Raw genomic sequence first — 18,895 nt, 5'->3', positions numbered from 1 at the left:
TGGTGTTTTTGTATTTTGATGATGGTGTCTGGTGTTTTTGTATTTTGATGATGTGTCAGTGATGTTTTTGTATTTTGACGATGGTGTTTTTGTATTTTCATGATGGTGTCAGTGTCAATGATGGTGTCAGTGTCTTTTTGACGGTGGTGTTTTTGTATTTTCATGGTGGTGTTTTTGTATTTTCATGATTGTGGCAGTGGTGTGTTTGTATTTTGACGATGGTGTCAGTGGTGTTTTTGTATTTTGACGATGGTGTCAGTGGTGTTTTTGTATTTTGACGATGTGTCAGTGATGTTTTTGTGTTTTGACGATGGTGTTTTTGTATTTTCATGATGGTGTCAGTGTCAATGATGGTGTCAGTGTTTTTTTGACGGTGGTGTTTTTGTATTTTCATGGTGGTGTTTTTGTATTTTCATGATTGTGGCAGTGGTGTGTTTGTATTTTGACGATGGTGTCTGGTGTTTTTGTATTTTCATGGTGGTGTTTTTGTGTTTTGACTGTGGTGTCAGTTGTGTTTTTGTATTTTCATGATGGTGTCAGTGGTGTTTTTGTGTTTTGACTGTGGTGTCAGTTGTGTTTTTGTATTTTCATGATGGTGTCAGTGGTGTTCTGACGTGGTGTTTTTGTATTCATGATGGTGTCAGTGGTGTTTTTGTGTTTTGATGGTTGTGTTTTTGTATTTTCATGATGTATCAGTGGTGTTTTTGTGTTTTGACGGAGGTGTTTTTGTATTTTGACGATGGTGTCAGTGGTGTTTTTGTATTTTCATGATTGTGTCAGTGGTGTTTTTGACGATGGATTCAGTGGTCTTTTTGTGTTTCCACGATGGTGGTCAGTGGTGTTTTTGTGGTTTCACGATGGTGGAGTCAGTGGTGTTTTTGTGGTTTCACGATGGTGGTGTCAGTGGTGTTTTTGTGGTTTCACGATGGTGGTGTCAGTGGTGTTTTTGTGGCTTCACGATGGAATCAGTGGTGTTTTTGTGGTTTCACAATGATGTTGTCAGTGGTGTTTTTGTGTTCATGATGGTGTCAGTGTTGTTTTTGTGGTTTCACGATGGTGGTATTTTTGTGTTTTCATGATGATGGTGTCAATGGTATTTGTGTTTATATGATGGTGTTGTCAGTGGTGTTTTTGTGTTCATGATGGTGTCAGTACTGTTTTTGTGTTTTCATGATGGTGGTGTGTGGTGTGTTTGTGTTTTGATGATGGATTCAGTGGTGTCCATCATGAAAACACCAGTGACTCAATCATGAAAGCACAAACACACCAGTGACTCAATCGTGAAAGCACAAACACACCAGTGACTCAATCGTGAAAGCACAAACACACCAGTGACTCAATCGTGAAAGCGCAAACACACCAGTGACTCAATCGTGAAAACGCTAACACACCAGTGACACCGTCATCATGAAAACAGAAAACACCACTGACATTACTGAATATCATCTTAGAATGCTATTCTGAGATGATATTTAATGGCGTTTTCATGATGGTGTCAGTAGTGTTTATGTTTTCATGATGGTGTCAATATTCTTCTCACCACAATTGTACAGAGCAGTTATCTGAGATATCGTAGACTTCGAACCAGTTTGGCCATTTTCTGTTGACCTTTCTCATCAACAGGTTCTTTTCGTCTGCAGAACGTCCCCTCACTGGATGTTTTTTGTTTTTGGCACCATTCTGAGTAAATTTTAGGCACCCATCTGGCACCAACAATCATCAATACTATTATGTAATCAGCCAATCGTGTGGCAGAAGTGCAGTGCATAAAATCATGCAGATATGGGTCAAGATCTTCTGTTAATGTTCACATCAACCATCAGAATTGGGAAAAATATGATCTCATGGATTTGGACCATGGCATAATTGTTGGTCAAATTAGTTAAGTGACCAAAACATTCATAATTTAGTAATAATATTTCTCATCACTGTCTCTGGCCCTCTGTCTGCAATGCAAAATTTTGGCCTCTGCATACTTTAAACTTCAATATAAACATCCACTCTTACGATTGGCTAACATTGTGCAGCCTCTCGAATGCAGCCATATTTATTTGAAAATCAATCAGAAGAGAACAAACCATCTCCACAACGATAAAAAAAGTTTTGTGTAAACAAAAAGGTTTTACACATAACGCACATCCAACATATTGCATCTGGATGTATCAAACTGTTCACTCAAGCACAGCAGAACCATAAACTTTCAATATTAAAGAGTCTTGACATTTGAAACATTTATGAATAGAATTGGTTACTTAGGGTTTTGCTGTCAGGTCCTATCGAGTTTTTAACTGCCTCATCTTCTAATAACAGTTCCTTTGCAAAGCTTTAAACATACTGTGACTGGTACACCAACAATCCACGCTAATATGAACCAAAAATACATACAATCTACACTGAAATGAGCCGAACACACATACAATCTAAGCTGAAATATGCTAACACACATTATGCAATCCACGGTGAAACATCACATACCCACATATCATCCTGCATTGATGTGATCAGGACATTTGTAAACTTCAGTCACTATTGCTTGATGTTGGGATGCTTCAACAGAGGTCAACGCAGAGACGCTGGTCTTCACAGGTGCGACATCTCACATCTTCATCATCTGTTCGCTCTTGACGAGATGCAGTTCTCCCAACAAGTGGGAGCAATGAAATAGAGCAGAACAGACATGTTTTTAAAAGTTGAGATTGTTCCGCTCTTAAATCATGGTCAAATACATACATATAGTGAATGTTTGCATAGACCAATAATGAAAAATAGTGCAGATGCGAGCAAAAACCAGTCTGTGTCGTGTTTATACTTAACAGCAAGACAGATTGGGGGTCTTGTTTTAGGAGTTACAACTTGACATGGTTTATTTTAAAAGTTGCGCAAGATGCACGATAACAGTCAAAGCCATTTGTCTAGTGGAATATTAGGCCCATCTGTCTTGTTCTCTCTTCTTCACCTTCTGAATGCACGCCAGTGGGCGGGCAAAGGGTTCTGTGATTGATGTCTTGCTGAAGAGGCAGTCATGTGCTGATTTATTCATTTGTGTGATGTCACAAAGTAGGGAAAATCCAAACGAGCCATTATTACAACTTGGTTTAAATAAATGGGCTTTTTGTATTGAGGAGGAAGTTTTAAGTTCTGAAACTTACAGTATGTTTTTAAATTCAATGAAATCTTCAAATGATGAAGGAAAAGGTTATGCTATCATAACCCCTTTATTTGACTGCCAGCACTACATGATAGTATCAGTATTGTTTATGTTTTAATGATGATGTTAATTGTCCTTTTGTGTTTTCTTGTCAATACAAATGGCATCTCTGTTATGTGTCTGGGTTTTTTTTCATGGTGATCAGTAGTGGTGATGGTGTCAGTAGTGATTTTGTGTGGTCATGGTGGTGTTTGTGTCATGATTGCAATTGTGTTTTTGTGCTTTTATGAAAGTGTCACTGGTGTTTTTTCTTTCAGGTGATGCTTTTATGTTGGTGTCAGCATTGTGTGTTGTGGTTCTGTCAGTAGTGTAGTAGTGGTTTCATTTTGATGCAGTGGTATTTTTATGACTGCATTGTGACCGTTTTCTATTGAGTAGAAACGTTCAGCTGGAGCTTATAAACATAGAGAGGATCCATTGTAAGAGATTTATACAGCAAATAATTATACTATTACAGCCACTTTCAATAATACAACACTGCAATCTCTTTACAGTACACCACTAATTCAGGAAATAAGCAACAGGCTAATGTAATGTGTATTAATGTATTGTAATGTTAATTTAGGACTTAACCTTAAAAAAAACAAGGTTAAAAAAAAGTGTTACAGAACACCTTGTTTTTGTGCTCTACAATATATTGGGTGTTGGAGATAATGATGGTTTCATCAATCAAACACTGGTTTGTTGCTAGGAGATTAAAACTATGTGTGTGCGTGTTTGTGTATCAAGGAAAGAGTATACAATTTTGAATCAATTCTTAAACTTGAATACTGATAACATCATTAGAAAGGAATGTTAATCCATTTATGTTATTTATTAACATGTTGTCATTATTGTTGTTGTTGCAGTCAAACTGTGGACCTGTTGATGCAGGAATCAGGCTGTAGACTGGACCATCCTGCTGCCACCAAGTTCCGTAATCATGTGATGGAGGGCGAGTGGGAAAAGGTGAGGAAAAGGTTGCCCCTCCACCCCCCTTGGTTACTGTTGTTTGCTCAGACTTTACAGAACATTCCATATGACTGAATCAGATTTCCTTGAACCGTATCAGATGGTAATACCATGGTATTAACATGGTGTACTTCAAAGTACTGGTACTGTTGTTAATTAAATTGTGTAAAGACCTGCTTCTTTATTACTGAACTGTTGTACATGAGTTGCATTCACAAGATCTAAAGTATTGATACAATATCTTGAGAATAAGTATTGCGATATATGGTGAAATAGACCTTGCTGCTTGTCCTTGCTCTTATTTTAGCGCGTGTGTGTGTGTGTGTGTGTGTGTGTGTGTGTGTGTGTGTGTGTGTGTGTGTGTGTGTGTGTGTGTGTGTGTGTGTGTGTGTGTGTGTATATACAATTTTACCTACATGAGACTTAGGTATTTATAGACTTTGTCCTTTATGTGGATAATGGTCATATGTGTCGCAAACAATCAAACTACAGAACTAATATTTCTTTTTTTTTTTATATATGTATAACAGGCTGAGAGTGACCTCAACGAGCTGAAGGCACTGATGCATTCACCCAGCGCTGTTGTGGTAAGAGTCCAAAGTCCTCTAAACATCTCCACCATCAGTTTGACCCCATTTACACCAAGTATTAACAACCGTCTCGACTGATCCAGTCACAAGTGGACCGTACTATTTGGAAGTAGTCAAAAATGCACATGATCACATTGCATTTGTAGTGTAAACATTAAATCATCCCAGACAACAGCTGTGGACTCCCCTGTATGTCAAACCACTGAATGAAAACTAGGGTTTTAAACTTGAAAGGGCTTTAAAATGCTGTTGCTACACATTGGCTTTTTCTGATTAAAATTTTTTATTGATTCAAACAGTTAACAAAGAAATGTAAAACATATATTCACAGAATCAACATTTAACCCCAACCCTCAACAAACATCCCTGTGATCACATGCGTATACACACATACAGATGGCACTTCCTCGAAAGCCACCACCATCCCCATCTCCGTGCAGCACTCTTGAAATGAGGGTGCTCCAGCTGACTTCCATCCCCTTAAAACAACCTGTCTGCCAATTTTTTATGTGTTTATCCCTTATATTGATGACCGCCCCATCGCCTAAAATACAGAGTCTGGGGCAAAATGAAATTTGAGTGCCCAACACGTCACACACAAAACTCTGAACCTTCAATTAAAATTCTTGGATCTTAACACACCACAAAAAAGCATGGGTTGTGTCTCTGTCTTCTGATTTGCTTCACCAGCAGGTGTGTCTGTCTTTAAGACCAAGCTTATACAATCTAGAGGGGGTCCAATAGAATCCATGTAAAATCTTGAATTGCAGAAAGCGCACCCTTGCATCTCTAGATGTAGACTTGACGTTTTTTAGAATCCTAGCCCACACTCCGTCCTCCAATACCAAGTTTAAATCTTTCAGATTGATGTGTTAATTTACACATATTAACATTTTGATATATGAGAAAAAATTTATTGTGTATCAAAAACAAAATGTTAAAGACCACATTAGTGCATCCATCAAACCCGAACATCCCCCAGAACCAACCCAACAGAAAAAAAGAAAAAAACGTGCGCATTAACCCTGTGTGGCACTCCCCAACTGGCGTCCATCCCTCTAAATTCAAACAGTCCATGTACGCCTACAAGAGCTCCTGAGACAACTTCAAACAACTCTTGCATTCCTTGAATTGATCACCTCTTTTGATGAATTCACAAAGTCTGGGAAAAAGAAAATGCTGTGGTTCTTCCAAAAAAGCGTTCCTTTACTCCTTGCCTTGTGTAACACAAGAAATTTGGCCAGAATTGATCGGGGCCTGTCTCCCTCAGTGGATCGCCGAGCTGGAACCCTGTCAAGCAGATTCGGAAAGAGCCCGTCCAGCAATCTCACCATATCCTGACCCTCTTCGGCCTCAGGAATTCCAACGATTCACAAAATATTCCGGTGGCTACAGTTCTCCATGTCCTCCAACTTCTCCCAGACACGCTCCAAATCCACCTAGGTCACTAGTGGATCAGCAGATAATTCCCTCTCCGATGACTTCAGATAATCATTCCGTTTCTCCACATCTTTGACTCCCGCATCTTTACACCCATACCTAAATTCTAGCAAAGGCATAATAAAAACTAGAGAACTACAAGACACATTTGAGACTGAAAAAGCCTCAGAACTAGCACAACAAGGTATTACAAGTGTAAAGAGGATTACAATAAAAAAGGAGACCAAACGATAAAGACTGGAATGTATATTATGACATTCAACAAGCCTCAATTACTTGAATGGATCTGTTTAGGGTACTTGAGGTCCCTGTTGACATATACATCCCTAACTCCCTAAAATGCTTCAATTGTCAGAGGTTTGGTCATGGCTCCGCTGGATGCAAGAACAATCCTATCTGTTACAATTACGGAGTGGACAGGAATGAATAAACCTGTTTAATACATTCAAAATGCCAAAATTGCTCAGGGGATCACCCGGCCTCATCAAAACACTGTCCTATATGGATTAAAGAAAAAGAAATTCAAAGAGTAAAATGTAAAAAAGTGAACTATACAGAAGCATGCAAAGAGGTGGAAAAGTTCCCAAATTTTAAGTTTGAGAAATACTTTGCATCAGTAACATTACCAACCGAACACACGGTTGAGTGCCAGACAGATGTGACCTGGCTAACAGAAGACAAACCACAGTTAATCAGTAACAAAAACCTACCTTAGTCAAAAAAGAAAGCATAAAGCTCTCAAACCTCTACTAGACAAACACCAACCGGAGCTAGTGAAGAACCAAATCTGACAATGGAACATTCCCTAATATCAAGAGGAAAGCCACAACAAAGAACAAAAGCACAGTAAGAGAAGGCTAGTCAGTAGAACAGGCCATGGAATGCTGACCATATAAAAGATATAGAAATGGTGGAGATCTTAGAACCCCGCAGTTGGAGTCCCTCTCCTAAAAGTAGGAGTAGAGTCCAAGTTCAATGACAAGTAACAGTATTATTCAATGTAATTTTCAAGGTGTCTAACCAAACTTTGCAGAACTTCAACGATTAGCCATGTTATTTAACCCTCTTGCATTTTGTCTCCAAGAAACAGACTTATCACCAAATAGTCAAATATCTCTAAAAAGGTTTGTAAGTTTTAATGCAAATGGACCAAACATACAATATCCTTCTGGAGGAGTAAGCATCTTAGTTCATCGCAATGTAATTCACAGTCAAGTCACAATAGATACTACTCTATGAGCAATAGCTCTACGTTTAACCCTCCATAAGGCCATCACATTGTGTTCCATTTACTTAACAAGAACTGTCTATCCTCAATGACGGCTCAGACACTTACCTGCACCCAGGAGATGAAAATATTAAAAAATGTATTTAAAAATATGCAAACCTGATCTCTTGCTTGATTTCTCATTGCGCACCTGGGATGATTTATGTGGAAGCGATAATTTTTCCCTAATCAATACAGCTTCAAGATCAAATATCCAACATAATATTCCAAGATGGCATCTCAAGAAAGCCAACTGGTATCTGTTCCAGACCCAATGTTACGATAAATTTAGCAACCCAAGACAGCCATAACCTAGTTAGAAGTTTCACAGACAAGCTGATCGAAATCGCAAATGATACTGTCCTTAAGACATTACCAAACACAAGTCACAGGCATAACCCATGGTTTGATGAAACTGCAAAAAAGCCATAAAAGCTCGGAAAAAAGAAGAGAGAAACTTCAACAGACACCCAACAGAAGAAAATCTAGTAAGATTTAAGATATGCCGAGCACAAGCACAAAGTATTATTAATGATGCAAAAAGACAGATTTGGAGAAAATATGTATCGAACCTAATAGCAAATACACCATCACAAAAAATCTGGAACCTGATTTGAAAGATGAATAACAAAGATGAAGAATCTCAAATTCGACACATCAAGCAAGGCACTCTCGTAACTACGATTCAAGAAATAACCAATATACTTGCATAATCTTTTGAAAAGAACTCCTTATTAGACAACTGCCAACCAGAATTCAATAAGGTACGTATACAACAGGAACAGAAACTTCTCAATTTCCACTCAAATAACACTTGAGTCATATATTTAACCCTTCACTCTAGTGGAACTTACAAGGGCTATCAAACGTTCCCATGATACTGCGGTTGGACCAGACAGAATCCATTCTGAATTTCTGAAGCAATTACCACATACAGCACTACTACTCCTGGATATTTTTAATAATGTTTGGAAAACAGGGAATATACCACCTTTGTGGCAAGAATCAATAATTATTCCCATCCCCAAACCAGGTAAGGATCATTCTAATGTAAACAACTTATGTCCAATAGCTCTGACTAGCTGTCTCTGCAAAGTCATTGAGAGAATGATCAATGACCGTATAATATGGATTCTGGAATCGGAGCATAAGATTGGTGATTACTAGTGTGGGTTTAGAAGAGGCAAAAGCACCTTGGACCACCTTATCAGACTTGAATCGTTGTCCGGGACAGCTTCATTAAAAAAAGAACATGCTGTCTTCTTTGACCTTGAGAAGGCCTGTGATACCACCTGGAGATATGGAATACTCAAAGACCTGTACGGACCTGGGCTCAGAGGCAACCTACTCATCATTATCTCCAACTTCTTGACAAACAGACGTTTTCGTGTTCAAGTAGGAACTACACTATCAAACCCACATGTACAAGAGCTAGGAATTCCACAAGGAAGCATTCTTTCAGTGACTTTATTCAGCATCAAAATCAATAGTATAATCAAAGTTATTGACCCCCACATTTGTTTAAGTTTATATGTTGATGACCTATGCATATGCTGTAGAGGGAAAACATGAATATAATTGAACGATAGCTACAACTATGCATAAATAAAATAAACAACTGGTCAATAAAGAGCAGATTCAGATTTTCCAAAACAAAGTCAGTATGCATGCATTTTTGCCTTCTCTGATCCTTACACCCTGACCCAGAGTTGAGAATGGAGGGAGAACCCTTTAAAGTAGTGAATGATTTCAAATTCTTAGGCCTTGTCTATGATAATAAATTCACCTTTATCCCACATATGAAGATGTTGAGGAAAAAAGTTTTAAAACAATTAATATTTTAAAAGTGCTGGTCAATAAAAAATGTGGTGTTGACACTACCGTTCTTTTACAAACATTAATTAGATCCCGACTGGATTATGGGAGAATTATGTATGGGCAGGCAAGGAAGTCATACATTCGAACACTTGACACAATACACCATCAAGGAATACGTCTAGCTCTTGGAGCCTTCAGAACATGTCCCATTCAAAGCCTTAATACAGAAGCCGGTGAACCTTCCCTCCAGAATTGGCGTCCGAAACTGGCCTTACAATATGCAGTCAAGCTCAAACCAAATCGAAGTAATCTGGCCTTTACACCAGTATTCCAACCAGAATGTTCTTATCTGTATGAAGCTAGACCTAAAGCGATCAAACCTTTTGGAATATGGATTAAACCATACTTGGAGGTTTTGAACATCAAACTGGACAACATAAGGCCGTATCATTTTTGGTCTGTTCCGCCATGGACCTTGAAAAAAATAACTATTACTATGGCATTGGTACAACTAAAGGCAGAGACACTTCCCAACGTGTATCAACAGGAATTCTTGTAACTGAAATGTAGTTTCCCACTCCATAGTACAGTATTCACGGATGGATCCAAAACGGTTAACAGTGTATCAGCAGCAGTAGTGATTTGAGATCAACAATATGGCATACGTAATCCAGAACAGAGATCTATCCTCACATCTGGGGCCCGAGCGCTGCTACTGGCACTGGAAATCATTGAGCAGGGGTGAGGACAAAACTTTTTAATTGCTTCAGACTCAAAGTCTTCCCGTCAAGCACTTGAATCCATGGAGACCGATCATACCATAATTATAAACATTTTGAATATAATTCCATAAAATACATCGATTACAGAAGAAGGATTCCAACATTATCCTCTGTTGGGTACCAGGACATATTGGTCTGGCAGGAAATGAAAATGCAGATATGGCTGCAAAAGAGACATTAAACTTGGAGATCTCGGAATGTCTGAAACCACCCTCTGACCTCAGGCCATTAATAAACTCATAAATCACCAATAAGTGGGAATCAGAATTGAATGAGTGCAACAGCAGTAAATTATACAAAATAAACCCCAGGATCAAAAGAAATTACTCTTAAAAAAATTACAATCTAGCCATGACCAAATAGTGTTTACCAGATGCTGAATGGGCCATTCAAGACTAACACATGTGTTTTTACTGACTGGTGAAGATCCTCCTATATGTATACCTTTCCAAACCTCTATGACCATCAAGCACATTTTACTGAACTGTAAAACTATCAGACAACGCTTTTATACAGAGACTTGTTTAAAATATATATTTTTTAAAAGTAAGTGAGTAAATGTTCAAGTTCTTCCTGTTTTTATAGGGTTCGCTATAACAAACTTTCCACAACTCGCAAGCTGAAATCTCTGGTCATTTGAGAGTTCACAACCATATATACACTAAAGCACTGCTCTGCGGCTCTGCAGATGGATACTACTGGACACACTGCATGAAAATCAAGCATTAGTAGTGTGTTGCATTTGTGTTTGTGTTCGTGTGCGCCTGCGTGTGTGCCTGCGTGTGTGAAGGAGATGAGAGAGCAGAGCGGAGCCTCGTTCATTCTGTGGTGCTGCGATGTGACCATACTATGAAATTAAATTATATCCTTCTGCTGTTTAATGATCACACATGGCCATATTAAGACTTTTTTTTTATTATTTTCAAATAGTCTTTGATTTCATCTCAAAACTCTCACATTACATTACATTTAGCTAAAGACATCATACATACTGTACCAAATACTGTATGGTCCCGAAATTAACAACAAGATGATATAGTACCATTTAAAAGAATTTGGTGTCGCGATATTAGTACAGGTATAATGTGCAACCCTAAACCCTCATTTTAGAAATACTAACCCGTGTTCAAAGGAGATGCATTTGAGACAGGTGTAACCAGGGTCTTTGATGAATGTTCTATTTGTTTTTTCAGCGGATGAAGTTTTTGCTCCTGCAGCAGAAGTATCTGGAGTATCTGGAAGATGGGAAGGTTCTGGAAGCTCTGCAGGTGCTCCGAGCCGAGCTCACCCCACTGAAGTACAACACTGAACGCATCCACGTGCTCAGCGGGTATTAAACTTCTGTCCTCCTACCACTTCACAACTTAATTTCTCTCATTTTTGTAAAATTAGAAGAAAGAAGTCACTTCCTTTTTGTATTTTGAAATGACATGCTAGTTTTAAAGGGGTCATATCATGAAAAACCTATCCCTTAGCATTTGCATTAATCTCAATTGCAGTTGCTCTGTTTTCTTATGCGGCCCCTTAAACTGGCTTAAGGCTCAGTCACATTAGTCTTTCCACAGCGAAATTCTGTTGGTGAAGGAGGCATAGGGCGGTTGTGAAGTGAGTCTGAAATCAGCAAAACTACTTTCCAAGCAGCCTCTTTTAATATGTTGTACGTTATACTCACCGCTAAAACAATTTCCTCATCTGTTGTGAATATTCAGTGTTGCTGTGTACAAAGCACAGCACAGATCATCACAGATGTTGCTTAAATATAACACAGTTGCTATTGATTTATTGTTATTATAATTAGTAGTAGTATAACAATGAATATTACATAACTATAGAGTAGGGATCTATTTCTGTCATATATTGAGCTTTTATTTGTGCAGAGCTTTTATTTTGAAATGTTTCTGTGCTGTTTTGACCAAGGACCTCTGATGTAATGACAGCAGATTCCCAGTCCGGAAAAGCCGGTCGCTACATGAATCACAGTAATTATTAAACCGCAAAAGGCTGCTATTTAAATAAATATATATTCTGTATATGACTCATGCTAAAAAGTGAATTAGCACTCTGCCTGCTGTCATCTGATACAAACAGAACATGCTATGCTCATAATAGTGTATTCTGTGGCTGGACTGGTAATCTGGCATACCGGGCATTTTACCGGTGGGCAGACGCACTTGGGGGCCTATCAGGGGTGGACTAGCCATTGGGAGAACCGAGCGTGCCGGTGGGTCGGCCGCGAAACATGCCGAATGGACCGCGATAAGCAAAAATGAGCCGCCACGCTATGCAGAACGGACCACAAAACTGCGCCACGATATGCAGAAAAGGACAGCGAACACCAACCCCTGCTTTTGCCCCGCTCAACCAGTTTTGGGCCAGCTGCCATGTAAAATCCCTGGCCGATTTCTCTTCCCAGTCCAGCCCTGGTTGTACATACAGTGCACAGTGAATATTAACTTAAAGCTCACATGAAGCAATTTTACTATTTTTGCTCTATCGTGCTCGTGCGGATCAAGTGTGCAGCGATCAAATGTATTGAATATGAATTGGCCGATGCTTAGTCCAGTTGGTATATACAGTAACTGCATTATTTTAGTGCAGAAATTGACTAACATTATAAGTTAACCTCAGGGAAAAACAATGAAATCATAAAAAATTTATGACATGACCTCTTTAAAATGAGTTGCATACTATCATGTAACTTTTTGGCTGCTTGATATTTCCTTTAGAAATGTGCATCTAGTTTTTCTCAATGGTGAATCTGCAGTTTATCTACTGTTTAGGTACCTGATGTGCAGTCACTCTGATGATCTGCGTGCTAAGGCAGAGTGGGAGGGGAAAGGGACAGTCTCTCGTTCCAAACTCCTCGACAAGCTGCAGAGTGAGTTACACTATGTACCTGCATGAACAAACACAGACAGCCTGTAATGCAGTACCTTTTCAGCTCTGTGACTTTTAACAAATGAATGTACTTGTGTTGAAATTTAAAAAATGGTATACCAGACTTTCAGAAATGTACTCTGGTCAAGCAAGGGCACTTTATAAATTATTACTTGATCATTTACACTGTGGCAAGAACATTAACTGGAAGGACATGAATTTGTTGAGTTAGCCATTACTCAGTGAGGGATTGACAGTTGTACACACACAGTATATCCCTAGAAAGCATGTTTTCGATTGGAGAAAATAAAACATTAAGAAACACCTTGAATATTTCTTAATAAATTGTCATTATTCCCTGTTAAAAGCGTTCCCTGTTTGTGCATAGCGCACTGGGGCATGGCAAAAATGGCATCATTAGCTCAAAGCAATTATGAAATTATTTAAAATTCACCTGGTGTTCACTTAGGACAGCATTTTAGTGCCACGTTTAAAAAAAACATTATTAAAACAATTTGAGAATCAAAATGACGGGAATAAAGTTGTAGCATTATGAGATTAAAGTTGTGATAATTTGAGAATAAGTCACAAGTTTAGTTACATCGAAGTGATGTGGTGGAAACAGCAAAGTGGACCCAGATGTCATTATATACAACATCACTGCAAGGAGATAACTTGGCTATGCAACCAAGCTGAATTTGTGGGAAGTTTTTGTGACCTCTTTGTTCATGAATGAGGTGTGCATTAGTACAGGAGTATTCAATGTGTGGGCACCTGTGAAGGGAGCTGCCAGATATAGGCAAATGATTGGAACTGCTGTTAATTATATAAGTCCATATCAAGATATTGTAGGTGGTAATATCCCCTCAGTTACAATATTGTTTTGAGAACAAAAATAAATGACATTTCCCACATGACTGCTGAAGTGTCTGGATACTAATAATAATAATTCTGTGGTGACGCACCAAAACACCAAGCATTTATTTATTGCTAAATAATACTAAAGGATGATTTAATGAAATTCTCCACATCCATTTCTTGCATTAATGAAGCTGCAGGCTCAGTGTCGCTGTTCAATATTGTCATTTTTTTTTCTTTCTCTCCAAACCGTTCTACTTTATTCATGCAATATAATACTTTAATCTGAAGATTTAATCCAAATAATTTAATTATGTTTCTGACCTTGAAAAATCTAATGGAAAACATTACAAATGACATTTTACAGCATGTTTTTTGTAATCTGTAGTGGAATACATTTTAAAAGTAACCCTCCGAAGCCTGGTCACAAGTATAGACAAACACAATGTGTTTCAGCTAACAACACACAAACAATTATAATCTTTCATGTCTTTATTGAACACATCCCATTAAACATTCACAGTGCTGTGGAAAATGTAAGTGAACCCTTGGATTTAATAACTGGTTGATCCTCCTTTTGCAGCAATAACCTCAACCGAGTGTTTCTGGTAGCTTTGGATTAGACCTGCTCAACATTCAGAAGGAATTTTGGAACATTCTTCCTTACAGAACTGCTTCAGCTCAGCCTTATTCTTAGGATGTCTGGTGTGAATGGCTCTCTTGACATCATTCCACAGCATCTCTATTGGGTTAAGATCTGGGCTCTGACTGGGCCACTCTAAATGTTAAATTTTCTTGTTTTGAAGCCATTCTGTAGTGGATTTCCTTACATGTTTAGGGTCATTGTCCTGCTGCATCACCAAGTTCTATTAAGCTTCAGCTGGCACACAGCGACCCTGACATTATCGTGTAGGATATCTTGTTAAACTTGGGAATTTGTTTTTTCATCAATGATGACCAGAATTAAGTGGCATCATCAATTCTGGCCCCGAAGCAGCAAAGCAGCCCCAAATCATGATGCTCACTCCACCATACTTCACCCTTGGGATACGTGGTGCTGCGTGTTCTTCCCGAGCAATTCAGTCTTCGTTTCATCAGTCCACAAAACATATTTCCAGTAGCATTGTGAAGTGTCAAGGTGATCTTTGGCAAACTTCAGGAGCGCAGCAATGTTTTTTTGAAAAGCAGCGGCTTTCTTTGTGGTGTTTTGCCATGGACTCTTTACCTGTTCAATGTTTTCCATATAGTACACTCATGAACAGAGATGTTAACCAGTTCCAATGATTCCTTCAAGTCTTTAGCGGTCACTCTAGGGTTCACTTTTACCTCATTGAGCATTCTGTGGTGTGCCCTTTGAGTCATCTTGACTGGACAGCCACTTCTAGGGAGAGTATCCACAGTAATAAACCATCTCCATTTACAGACAGTTATTTTAACTGTGGACAGATGAATGTCTTAGCTGTTCTAAATGACTTTGTAACCATTTTCAGCTTTATAAAAAGCAACAATTCTTGATCGTAGGACTTCTGAGATCTCTCTCTTTTTTTTTTTGTTTTTTTGCGAGGCATGGTCCACATCAGCAGATACTTCTTGTAAATAGCAAACTAAAAATGTTTAAGGGCTTTTTATAAGTCAAAGTAGCTCTAACCCACACCTCCAATCTCGTTTCATTAATTGGATGCCAGGTTTGCCAACTCCTGACTCTAATTAGCTCTTTTTGACATCATTAACCTAGGGGTTCACATAATATTTCCAACCTACACTGTGAATGTTTGAATGTTGAATACAATATGTGCAATCAGGGACTAAAAATGAAATGTTTTGCATTTCGGTTCTTTCTGAGCAAAAACAGTATTTTTTCGTTCCGATTCAGAAGTTCTGCAGCCGCCGCCGCCTCCAAAAGGTTACCGGATAGAACAGCTAAACTTTCTTATAAAATGTCAGTACTTTGCACTAAGGGGTGGGTGAAATACCATTTGCGATGTTGTCAGATCTCGAAAGAGAGAAAAGCAACATGGTCTGGGAAAAACAAGCTCAAAATAAGCCACTTGCCTCACCAAAATAAGCAATATGTTTTTTCCTGTGTGGTGGATTTATCAGCAGAAATCATAACAATCATAACAGTTAATTAACAGTTAAGTATTATTTTATTTAAAGATCTTTATAGATCTGCTTCAGCATCAAATCTGCATTAATGCATCATATCCAACAATAATTCAGTGAAGACTTGGAAACAACTGAGAAATACTTTTTACCTCTATTAATGTTTTCCTTGTACTTGGATTAGCTGTGCATGTACAGTATATAATGTAGTAATTATACATAGTTGTTCAAAAGGTCTTCATTCACAGATTGTGGCATTCACAACAGCCAGTTAGGCAAAGAAATGTGTGATGCAGCACTGGACCCCACTGTTTATTATAGGGACATGAATATTTACTGCATTACAGGAATGATCCAGCCACTGGATATTTGTGTGTTTCACTGTGTGCTATACTATTATTATTATTATTATTATTATTATTATTCACCTTTTCATGAATCCTGTACACTTCTTTTCCTCTTCACCCCTTCTTTATTTGCTTCTTTTTACAGTTTCATGTAATTCTTTTTTTCAGCTAGGGTTCGGTTCAGTTCTATTTCAGTTCAGCCAATTTGGGAGATGAATTGAATTCTGGGGGTAACCTAATCAACACGAAGGACCCACGTAGTCTAAAGTCCAAGATGTGAATTTTAGTTTATGTCCTATTTTGGCTGAATTTAGATGAAACTGAGTCTAACCCTCTACAAACTCTCTGCTCTCCATCTCTTTCTTTGTCTGTTTCTCTCTCATATATCACTACAGCTTATCTGCCCCCGTCCGTGATGCTGCCACCCCACCGTCTTCAGACACTGTTGCGTCAGGCTGTGGAGCTGCAGAGAGATCGCTGTCTGTACCACAACACTAAACTGGACAGTGGGCTGGACTCTGTGTCTCTGCTCATAGACCATGTGTGCAGCAGGTACATGGGCTGAAGTGTATAATTTTTTGTCAGTATGCTTTCACCTTTCAACTATAAGTAAGCCATTTGTAAGTTGACTGTGTGATGCTATCCAAACATTGCTCCCTTTGTTTGAGAATCCAACCTGTGCTGGAAGCGTATTCTCAGATTTATTGTCCGTACTCATGCAACTTATGTAGACGAGGCCAGAGACGTGAGCTCCGTTCCAAACTCTAGCCGCCTCGCTACTTAACACACATGAACATCAAGGTCTGTAATACCTGGAGAGAGCTAACCGTTAGCACTCCCATTCATTTCAATGGCAATTGCTCAGCTGCTGTATGCAGTACCTGAAGAATGCGACCTGAATGCTGCCATCTTTTTTCTAGGCAAACATTCTTTTTGAGCCAACCACCTGAGGTGTAAAAGCCACTTGACTAAAGACTCGGAGCCTCAAGAAAATATCATCCCACTGACTGATGTGAAAGGCAGCAGACAGGGTTGAATATCTATTAAAAGAACTAAAGCAAACGTCATATTGCAAGTGACTTAAAAAGTGTCCAGATACTTTTTGGGGCCCCTGTACTTGTTGAATGATCTGATGTCGGCTAATTCCAGCCTCAACGTATAGCGTTTTCTAATGCATTATGTCTATGAAAGTGCTTGTTAAAGCTAAGGTGCTTTCACTGTTATCTGCAGGAAACAGTTCCCATGCTACACCCAACAGATCTTGACCGAGCACTGCAATGAAGTCTGGTTCTGTAAATTCTCCAATGATGGCACCAAACTGGCCTCTGGATCCAAAGACACAACAGTCATTATATGGCAGGTTGACTCTGTGAGTGACCAACATTACCAAATAATGATACAGCATTAAAAGATTAGTTCCCCCAAAAAGAAAAATGCTGTTCCAAACCCCTATGACCCCTATGAATGAGGAGTGGGGCTGTTCCACAGTAGAAAGTCATACAGGTTTGGAATTACTTGAGGGGTAGTTTTGAGTGAACTATCTCTTTAAGGTAATAAAGAAAGAGTTGAATGATTTGACAGGAGACTCACCAGCTCAAGCAGTTGAAGACCCTGGAGGGTCATGCCTATGGGGTTTCCTATCTGGCCTGGAGCCCTGATGACACGTATCTGATAGCCTGCGGCCCAGACGACTGCTCTGAGCTCTGGCTCTGGAACGTTCAGGTGAGACAACGCTGACCCGCAACCTTGCCTCCCTTTTAAAGTGTCATGAAACCTCCTGTTTCAGCTCGTCTTCGTTCTCAACACAGTTGCAAAATCGTATTGCGTCTGGTTAGAATTGAGACACTGCTGACGTTATCATGCACATACTGTGACAATGACTCAATGTTGATTTCAAACCTGAAAGATGAAAACAGACCCAAACAATCCTTAAATTTACTTTTAAAATAACATGCAGATATTGTTTTTCATCATGTCCAACTCATACACATATCTGTTAAAATGTGTTTTTATGTTCTTTCACCCTTTAAATATCCACTGTGGTCATCCAGACAGGGGAGCTGAGAACTAAAATGAGCCAGTCTCATGAGGACAGCCTGACCAGTGTGGCCTGGAACCCAGACGGCAAGCGTTTCGTTACCGGAGGGCAGAGAGGCCAGTTCTACCAGTGTGTAAGTGACCACTACAAAGTTACACTGCTCTTAGCTATAGTAGGATGAATCTCACAAAGACATTTCCAGGTCATATTTCACCCCAACATCAAAAGAACAAAATAACAAATCAAAATTTGCATGTAGAAAGTCAAACGTATTTTTTTTTGGAACATTTAGATGTTTTTTTGCATTGTGACATTATTTTAACTACAATAAAGTTATAATTTCTTCCAAATTGTCATAACTGTATTGTTGTGACAATGGTAAATGTTCCCTGCACTTACATAGTGCTTTTTTAAACTTAGCGGTTACCAATGCGCTTTACACAGTGACTCATTCACCCATTCACACACCAACGATGGCAGAGCTGCCATGCAAGGGGCTAGCATAACTTTGGGAGCAACTTGGGGTTCAGTGTCTTGTCCAAGGACACTTCGGCATGTGGAGTCATGGGGAGTCATGGGGCTGGGAATCGAACCGCCAACCCTGCAAGTTTTTTTA

The 18,895-nt window shown here is 39.0% G+C and overlaps 1 protein-coding gene across 2 annotated transcripts in view; it reads left to right on the top strand.

The window, feature by feature from the left end:
- Window positions 1-18,895, top strand: part of LOC127655534 (WD repeat-containing protein 26-like) — a 37,111-nt gene that overhangs the window by 2,429 nt on the left and 15,787 nt on the right. For both annotated transcript variants that reach the window (XM_052143420.1, XM_052143421.1), the window contains exons 2-9: window positions 4,057-4,156; window positions 4,690-4,746; window positions 11,250-11,386; window positions 12,837-12,934; window positions 16,637-16,793; window positions 17,472-17,610; window positions 17,823-17,963; window positions 18,293-18,412. In XM_052143420.1, the coding sequence (XP_051999380.1) occupies window positions 4,057-4,156; window positions 4,690-4,746; window positions 11,250-11,386; window positions 12,837-12,934; window positions 16,637-16,793; window positions 17,472-17,610; window positions 17,823-17,963; window positions 18,293-18,412 (949 nt within the window). The remainder of the gene's footprint in view (window positions 1-4,056; window positions 4,157-4,689; window positions 4,747-11,249; window positions 11,387-12,836; window positions 12,935-16,636; window positions 16,794-17,471; window positions 17,611-17,822; window positions 17,964-18,292; window positions 18,413-18,895) is intronic.

Source organism: Xyrauchen texanus, chromosome 15 (genome assembly GCF_025860055.1).
Source record: "Xyrauchen texanus isolate HMW12.3.18 chromosome 15, RBS_HiC_50CHRs, whole genome shotgun sequence".
Taxonomy (NCBI): Eukaryota; Metazoa; Chordata; class Actinopteri; order Cypriniformes; family Catostomidae; genus Xyrauchen; species Xyrauchen texanus.
This window is presented reverse-complemented; position numbering and strand designations above follow the sequence as displayed.